This window comes from Cinclus cinclus, chromosome 6, assembly GCF_963662255.1.
Source record: "Cinclus cinclus chromosome 6, bCinCin1.1, whole genome shotgun sequence".
Lineage (NCBI taxonomy): Eukaryota > Metazoa > Chordata > Aves > Passeriformes > Cinclidae > Cinclus > Cinclus cinclus.
This window is the reverse complement of record NC_085051.1, coordinates 53,089,853-53,098,507: the sequence shown is the minus strand read 5'-3', so window position 1 is coordinate 53,098,507 and position 8,655 is coordinate 53,089,853. Positions and strand designations below refer to the sequence as shown.

Here is an 8,655-nt window from a genome sequence, read left to right as displayed (position 1 = left end):
CCTCTGCCGCAGCGCCCCCCCCGAGCCTCTGACCCAGCCCGGCCTCGCCGCTCCCCGCCGGCCCAGCGGGAGGGGAACGAGCGGCGCCCTGCCATTGGCTACCCCGCCGGGGCAGTCGCTGGGGAGAGCTTTGATTGGGCCGCCGCGGGCAAGCTGCTCTCTGATTGGCTGCGACGACGGCGGGGGATTCGTGACGGGGTGAGGGCCCTGTGGCAGCGTCGCGCTCTGTTCGTCCGTCCGTCCGTCTGTCCGGCCGTGTGTCCGTCCTTCGATTCCCCCGGGCCGGTGCCGGGTCCGGGGCTGGCTGCACCGTGACCCACTGCTGGTGTTTCGCTCTCCCCTGTGCCTCATCCGTGGAGCGGCTTCCTGTGAGCGGAGGGTGCGCAATGGTTTGGAGCTCCTCAGTCAAGGGTCGTCGTAATCATGATTGATTTCAGTAAGTTTCAGTTTCTGAAGCTTCTCAGGATGCTGCTATAAATGGGTATTACTTAAAAGTAAGTTGCCTCTCTTAGATTTTTTCTGTTATTAGCACCCATCACAGCCTCTCCCCCGCAGTGTTGAAAAGGGAATTGTTCATAAAGTCACGTATTCTCATATAACTCCTGGGTGTCTGCTGCGACCTTCATGAAGTTTATCCGAATGATGCTGAGAACTTCCCAGTACTGTTATGGGCAGCCATGGTGCTAAACTGTTATGTTTTGGACCAAAGTATTAAGAGAGCTGTTTAATGTCGTTACACGAAACAAACAGATTTTACCGACTTAATATTACATTTGCTTTTAGCTAATGGATGCATATGTGACTGTCCAGTGTATGAATAATCCTGGGTCATCCCAAGTTGCTCGTGTGTGAGATTTTTTTCTGTTTGAAAATGAAAGCCTTGTGTGAAGACTGACAAGGTAGACATGAATTGGCTGTCCAGCTTGCTTGTGAGCTGCAGTCCAGAGCAAAAGCACTATGCAGAATTACAGGCAATTAAAACTACCAGTAGCTCTTAGCAGTAGAATTATTGGTTGAATTCTTTAATAGGGTAAGTGTAAACAACCATCAGACAAGACTTCTGCCAAAGTTTTTCTGGATTACAGAATAGTCAGGGTTGGAAGGGAGCTCTGGAGATCATCCAGCCCAATCCCCCTGCCAAGGCAGGGTCACCTAAAGCAGGTGACACAGGAATGAGTCCAGGTGGGTTTGGAATGCCTCCAGAGGGAGATTCCATGGCCTTCCTGGGCAGGTGTTCCAGTGCTCTGCCACCCTGGGTATAAGAGTTCTTCACCTCGAGGTGAAACTGAAGAGAGTTTGGCACCATCCTCTTGGCACCCACCTTTGAGATATTGAAATGCATTGATGACATCTCCTCTCTGTCTTCTCTTGCCCAGACTCTCCTTGTCAGAGAGATGCTCCAGACCCCTCAATACCTTTGTGGCCTCTGCTGGGCCCTTTCCAGTAGCTCCTTGTCTTTTTGTACTGGGGAGCCCAGAACTGCACACAGCACTCCAGATGTGGCCTCACTCAGGGCTTGGTAGAGGAGGAGTTTCTCCTCCCTCAGCCTGCTGGCCACACTCTTCCCATAGTAAAATAATATCAATATATTAAAAAAAATAGTATCAATAATGCTAATAATAATAATAATCCCAGAACAATTGTTACTTCTGTAAGAGAACTGATAAATATGTTGTTAAAATAGAAAAAAAAGTCCTGGAAACTTTTGACACTAATTTCTGCCTATTTTTTCTTGCCTGTGTCTGTGATAAAAGCCACTTTAATCACAGATAATTATGGGATGTGCTGCTCATTGCTGTGCTGCATCAGGAGATGGATTGGGAGCAGTTTGACTTGAACCCTAAAACAATTGCTGCACTGAAAAAAGGTAATTTAATTTGCCAGTGTCTCACTAACAGATCTGTCACCACAGTGACATCCTTGACATAATTGTGTGTTTGTGGGTATAAGCAGGCAGATGGATGCTAACATTTTAGAACTGTGATTAAGTATTTCATAAATAAGTTTTTCGAGTAATTGTAAGTGTTGGGTTTTGCCCATGCTTCAATAATAATTTTCCAAACAATTTTACAGCTTGTGTTGGTACACTGAAAGTGAGTGTTGCCTGCCCACTGTACAAGAATGCAGCATAGATAAACCTCAAGTATATGAGAATTAGAAATTGGAAAAACTTTGCTGTGTAAGACAGCCAAAAGTATTTATAAAAATTCCTCTTATTTCAGCCGACATAAAATCAGTAAAAGAGATTTTAAACCTCTCTGGAGCAGACTTGCAGAGATTGATGAAGCTCTCCAGTGCAGACATCCAGTGCCTGCTGAAAACAGTCTCTCACACGCTGAGGAGGAACAGCATGCTCACAGGTAATGCAGTCAGGGCATAAAACATCTTCTGTCTAAAACTCAAATTAACTGTCACTGGGAGAAAACATAGTTCTGGCTCCTCAATGACACAGTAATGTGGGTTTGAAATGAGAATGGAAGTGTTTTAATTGTGCTGTAATGAATTATTTAACTATCCTAAGGACAGCTCCCCTGGGGGTGAATGGAAGTGAATGGATGACATTTTTCAGGACTGAGCCTGCTTGAAACAGGACAAAATGTTTCTCCAGTCTGAAACACTTAAATGCAGGAACAGAATATTTCCTTTTTCTTTCACGTTCTCTTCGTCTGTCTTGCTATTCTTTTGGACTAAGACTAAGTTGAAAAATTTATATATTAAAACCTTCATAAACACTTCATTCCAAAACAAGCAGGACCTCCTGCACAAATTAATGACAACTCTGTACTTAAAATCTGTTTTCTTGTGATTGCATATGTGTTCAGGCTTTGACCAGATGCCTGCTGTGCTGTTTTATATTCTGCTGTAGCTTTCTAGTTCCATAAATCCTGTGCTTGAACCTTTGCTGTCAGAATCCTCTCAGAGTGTAACTTTCCTCAGGGACACCTTAGAGGCAGAGAAAGGAAGAGTTTGAGAGGAGGAAAGAACTCAGTGTAAATTATCAGTCTTTGTACAGACATTCAGCAGTAGGTCTGATGGGGAGAGAGAGGTGGGTAAGACCAGGCTAAATTAGGGAAATTCTCCATCAACAAAGAAAGCATCCCTTGTAGTTATAAACCTTGTATATGGCATCTATTTTGTATCACTGTGTGTTGGAAAAATAATAAATTAAACTATCTTTTTTTCTGCTTGTTTTCTTTTTTTCCTTTTTAATCATTAAAAAACACTCCCAAACCCTGCAGCACTTCAGCTCTACCAAGATAAAGATCATTTCACCTCCCAGCACCAGAAGCTGAGCCTGGGGTGTTCAGTGCTAGACAACTTGTTAAAAGGTGGCATTCCTTTAGTGGGAATCACAGAGCTTGCTGGGGAAAGTTCTGCTGGGAAGACTCAGATTAGTTTACAGCTGTGCCTGTGTGTGCAGTATCCTTACAAGTATGGTGGATTAGAGTCTGGTAAGTGCTGAACCCTAAACACGGATTCATTTCCCATTTGGGGGAATATACTGAGGGGAAACTTATTAATTTCTTGAACCGTATCCACCCATGTGGAAAAATCATGGACTGTACAAATTAAGATCTTGCTTAAAGGGCTGTGAGTAGCCCGTGGCTTACATTACATGATGCCATTAATCAGAGCAGAAGCAATTATATTTTGTTCTTTTCCTTTGTGTGCTGCTGCTAACTGCTGCATGTAGTTTGAATGCAAATGCATTTTTATCCATGCTCCTGCACTTCTCCCTGTTTGTGTTGAAATCAAGGAACAGAGGTACAGAAGCAGGTGCCCAACACTCTCATGTTGAGTCTCCCATGAGAAATACAGCAATTAAAGCTTAGGTTAAATGTGGGGAGTTTTATCCTTTAGGAAACTTTAAAAGAACAGCAACACTTAGAAAGTCTTGCAGAACTCTGCACTACCAGTGGAAGATTTTGCTAGTGATTTAAAATTATGGTGCATTGTATTTTTTTAGTGCTTAGAAACTTCCCTTCTCATAAGTGGTGATGTTGAAATAAATTTCTCTAAACAGTTACTTCATTAAATTTGGTGCTAGTCTTGTTTGTAAGTCTCAGTGCAAGGAGGTTGGCAGCAAAGAAATCCTGAAAGTAAACAAAGGCCTCCTTTGCCTCCAGGATATCTTTCTGCTGTTCTAGGAATGTCAGTTGTGTTCAATTGTGTGTTGGCTGAATTTATTCTATATGCCCATATTCATAAGTAATACATTAATATAATGGGACAGATTAATACCCATATTAGAATTCTGAATTAGAAAATAATGTTTGCTACTGATTCTTGATAAGAAACTGGTTTGGTGCATGACAGATTATGATCATAGGAATCAAAATTTGTTCTTTTTGAGGTTGAAGGGTTTTAGTGGGTTTTATTCCTGTTTGGTTGATTTTTTGCTGGTATTTTTTGTCAACAACCAGCATAACATATTTATTGGCCTGAATAACAGATTTGATTAAATTGCTGATTTCTGTTTGGGTTTTGTTGAACCTGTGACTGTTTTCAGTGTCCTGAATGCTGCAATTACTCTGGATCAAAACAGAATTATTTAATCAGTGGAGCATCAATCTGTATAGAAATGCAAATCTGCATCTTGAAGAACCCCAGTGACTGTGAAATCTGAAGAAATGGACATTCCATCCTTTTTAAGTAAACCAAGGAGAAGACAAGTGACATCCTGCTTAAGGCAGGTCTGGTTTTCAGAAAGCAGATGATTTCTCTGTGAGCCAAGAATTCATGGCAGAGAAATCCCTGTATTTCAGCACTAGGGCAACATTGTGCAAAAGGCAGTCAGCTTAAATAGGAATGGTAGCTGAGAAGGCCAGAGTGCCAGGCAACTGCAGGAAAGTCACAGGAGTGGGGTTTTTGTTCATCACTGATTCAACACAGTTGCAAAAAAAAAAACAAAACAACAAACCCAACACTAATTTCCAGGTCCTTATGTGTAGCTTTTGAGTGCAGAATGTCTGATGTAGTTTGTGTGCTGTCAAGCAAACTGTGTGTGTAACAGGCCTGTGGTTTCCTGGGCTGCAGGAGCTGTCTACATTTGTACAGAAGATGTGTTCCCAAGCAAACGTTTGCAGCAGCTCATAGATCAACAGCATAAGCTGCGTGCAGATGTTCCAGCTGACATCATACAGAAGATCAGATTTGGAGACAGTATTTTTGTTGAGCGGGCAGCAGATCTGGTAAGTAGTGGCACAAAGAATGTTTTTAAGACTCTTGATCAATATGGATTTGAGGCAGTATTTTACTGCTGAGGGGTCATTAGTGGAAGAGCAGCATAGCCCGTACCTGGTTTGGAACATTTAATGATAGTCTTGTGTCCTGAGTGTTTCAGTGAGAACCACTCCTTTCCCAGGTAGGCTGAAAAAGTTGGGGCTGTTCAGCCTGGAGAAGAGGTCGTATGGGAACTTCATAGGAACTGTCCAGTGTCTGAAGGGGCTACTGGAGAGGGACTCCCTGTCAGGAAATGTAGATAGGGCAAGAGTACAAATTGATAGAAATTTAGATATTTGGAAGAAATTCTTTACTGTGAGGTTGCTGAGATACTGGAACAGGTTGCTCAGAGAAGCTGTGGATGCCCCATCCCTGGTAGTGTTTAAGGCCAGCCTGGACGTGGCTCTGAGCAACCTGGTCTGGTGGGAGGTGTCCCTGCCCGTGCTAGGGGGGTTGGGACTGGATGATTTTTAAGGTCCATTCCAACCCTTTATATTACTTTATGAAAACAGGAAGAGTTTAGGAGTGTAGTACTACACCCTTGAGGTTTTAAAGTACCAGTAAAGTCAGAGCTGCAGGTAAATGCAAGTTGCAGTTTTGTCTCTTGAGTTTTCTCATCAGCAAAACAGCCAGATGTGGTTACTGGTGAGACTTAGAGATCCACCAGCTGCCTTCATGAGTCAAAACTCTCTGAGCTCGTGCTGCAGTGGTGACTGCTGTAGTTCAGTCTCTTGCTGTCCCAGCAGGGTTCTTTGCCCTGTCACTGTCACTGTGTGTGTGCAGGACACCTTCCAGCAGTGCATCACGAGGAGGCTGGCCCTGCTGCTGGCTCGGGGCATGGTGCGGCTCGTGGTCATCGACTCCATCGCCGCCCTGTTCCGCTGCGAGTTCGGCCCTGCCGAGTCTGCGCTGAAGGCTCGATACTTGCAGACCTTTGGGGCACAGCTTCACAGCTTGAGCACTAGGTTCAGGACTCCCATCCTGTGCGTTAACCAGGTATGATATCAAATTGCTTCTTATTTTATGGGGACTGTTTAATAAATGGCTGGAGGGTTGTGGAGCAATCTGTGTAAATGCAGATTTCGTGGTGTTGTATTTACCACTGTCAGCTGACTATTAATGACTGATGAAAACTGAAGCTTCCTTAAACTGATGTACTTCAGTAAATGTTGACTACTCTAAGCTTTTATAGGCTGTTAATGTTCTCAGAAGTTGTTCACTAAAGCTAACAGAAATAGGTATGTATTGCAAACTGCGCAGAGCATCAAAGCAAAATAACAGAGTTCTTTCTTATCACTGGCTTCAAATGCCATTGCCAGCAGGATTGCTCTGGGAGCTCTGCAGGCACAATGATATTCCAGGAGACAGTGAAGCACCAGGGACTTCACTGCATTTCCACAGAACTCAGCATTTTTGTGTAACTGCTGAGATTACTGAAGCACTAAAGTGCATGCACTGACTTGAACTGGACCAAAACAAGGCCACAATGATAGTGGTCACCAAGAGTATTCTTTTGAGAAAACAAGGCAAGGCACTGATCTTAGTCCATTGACAAATTGAAGGAGCATCTGAATGCCAGAGCTGAAGCGTTCACACTCCAAATATGGCCTTTGGAAGGGGTAAGTCAATGTGTGGGCAGGCCACTGACAAACTTCAGAGGTAGTGAAATCGTTAAGAACAGAGCACTTTTGGGAGATCTGGGCTTTTGTATCTCCAGCTACAGCACTGGAACTGTTTTGTGAATGTGGGGAGTTTGTTTGTGGTTTGGGTTTGTTTTTATTTTTAACAAATAAAGCATCTAGAAGTAGCTTAATTAATGTAAGCTGTTGCTTGTTAATTAGTTGTAACACTGTAATTTGCTTGTAATTCCCAAATCCATTTTAGTTTGCCTTGAAAGAAGTGTTTGCTAACTTGGCTTAATATATGCTCTGAGAACTTGCACTTTCTTGCATTGGTTCCTTTCCCTGTCCTCCTGCTTTGCTAAATACAAACGCAGAACCCCAGGTCAGCTGCAAACCGTGTTTTTGTGCTTCAGGTGACAGATGCAGTGAGTGAGTCAGAAGCTGCGCAGTGCAGTTGTAGGTGAGTCATCCACACAGAGTGTGACAATGTCAAACACAGCAGCCTGAACCACTCTGTCACTCCAGGGTAAGCTACAAGATCACGTGAGGAGCAGTGGGGCATTTACCCAGCAATGCTGGATTTGCTGGAGATCAGCACTAACTCATGCTGTGAAAAAACGTCGTATACATTTACATTGTAATCCCTAATCACAAATTAGCAGGAAAAATTCCCTGGAGTTAATGGCTTGAGTACCTGTTTACACAAGAGTATTTTTGCATCTTGTCTCTGATATGAGTGCACCTTCAGTCTGCTTAAAAAAATAGCAACAAAACCTTGGCAGCTGGCTTTGTTAGTCAGCTAAGAAAAAAACCAAAATAGTAACTTTTGACACTAAGATATAAGCAGAATTCAAATATATGCATTTGTTGTTTGAATCCTAACTATAACCTTGATTTACTGCATAAGATGGGTGCTACATCAATGGGTGTTTGTGAGAAGTTCACTGTGTCCCTCAGATTCTGAACCTGACACAGAACAAGGATAAGATCCAATTATTATTTTTACCTGGTTATCTTGTAGTTCTTTTACTGGAGAAGTTGCACTTTTTCCCAGGGAAAAGAATTGTTTTAAACATTGGCTTGAAAGTCATACATACAGTGTTCTGTTTACCCAACATTTCTAAATATACCTGGAAATGGAATCCAAGGCTAGCAGTTACACACTTCAAGTATTAGAAGTTCAGTAATTTTTCTCTTGTGGTTTTCCCGTTTGCCTGTCCAGATGGAGGTAGGTATTCCCCCTGGCTGTAGCTGAAAGAATGACAACAGCTCTGTATAAAAACATTTCTGCAGCCATTTCCTTGCCACAGGGAGAACCTAAGTTTTGTGAGTAAACCCTGTCACCTCTGTCTTCAAAGACCTGTAGTTTTCAATATACCGTTGAGAAACAGTGAATTATGTCTTCTAGTGCAGTTTTGTTACAAGAGAAGGTATTTCATATGAAATCCATGCATGCAGAAATATGTAATACTTCCTTTATAGGGTAGTGGGTGGCAGAGTCACTCCAGCACTTGGAATAACCTGGTCCAACCAGCTTCTGATGAGACTGATGGTGAGCCGGACACCACTGCCCAGACCCTCACCTGGAGCAGCATCACAGTGCACTGGAAGCACGAGGACTTTAAGCGTAGTGTTTGCTCCTCATCTCCCTCCATCCTTTTGCTACTATGCAGTACAGTTGGAAGGTGTAAAAGGAATAAAATAACTCTTTTGAATAGAAAAGTAACTTGCTCCAAAAATGTACCAGAACTTTGCTTCAGGAAGAATTACCAGTGAAATGCAGTGCTTCCTAGATGAGAGAAGTTGATGG

General features: G+C 42.9%; 1 protein-coding gene across 1 annotated transcript; it reads left to right on the top strand.

Annotated features, from left to right (window-relative positions):
- The first annotated feature begins 401 nt into the window (after positions 1-401).
- On the top strand, positions 402-8,550 carry XRCC3 (X-ray repair cross complementing 3). The gene is made up of 8 exons (XM_062495029.1): positions 402-436; positions 1,755-1,867; positions 2,223-2,360; positions 3,240-3,452; positions 5,038-5,192; positions 6,007-6,219; positions 7,259-7,305; positions 8,328-8,550. The coding sequence occupies exons 2-8, from the start codon at positions 1,813-1,815 to the stop codon at positions 8,548-8,550; spliced, it is 1,044 nt and encodes a 347-aa protein (XP_062351013.1). The 5' UTR covers positions 402-436; positions 1,755-1,812.
- The last annotated feature ends 105 nt before the right edge of the window (positions 8,551-8,655 follow it).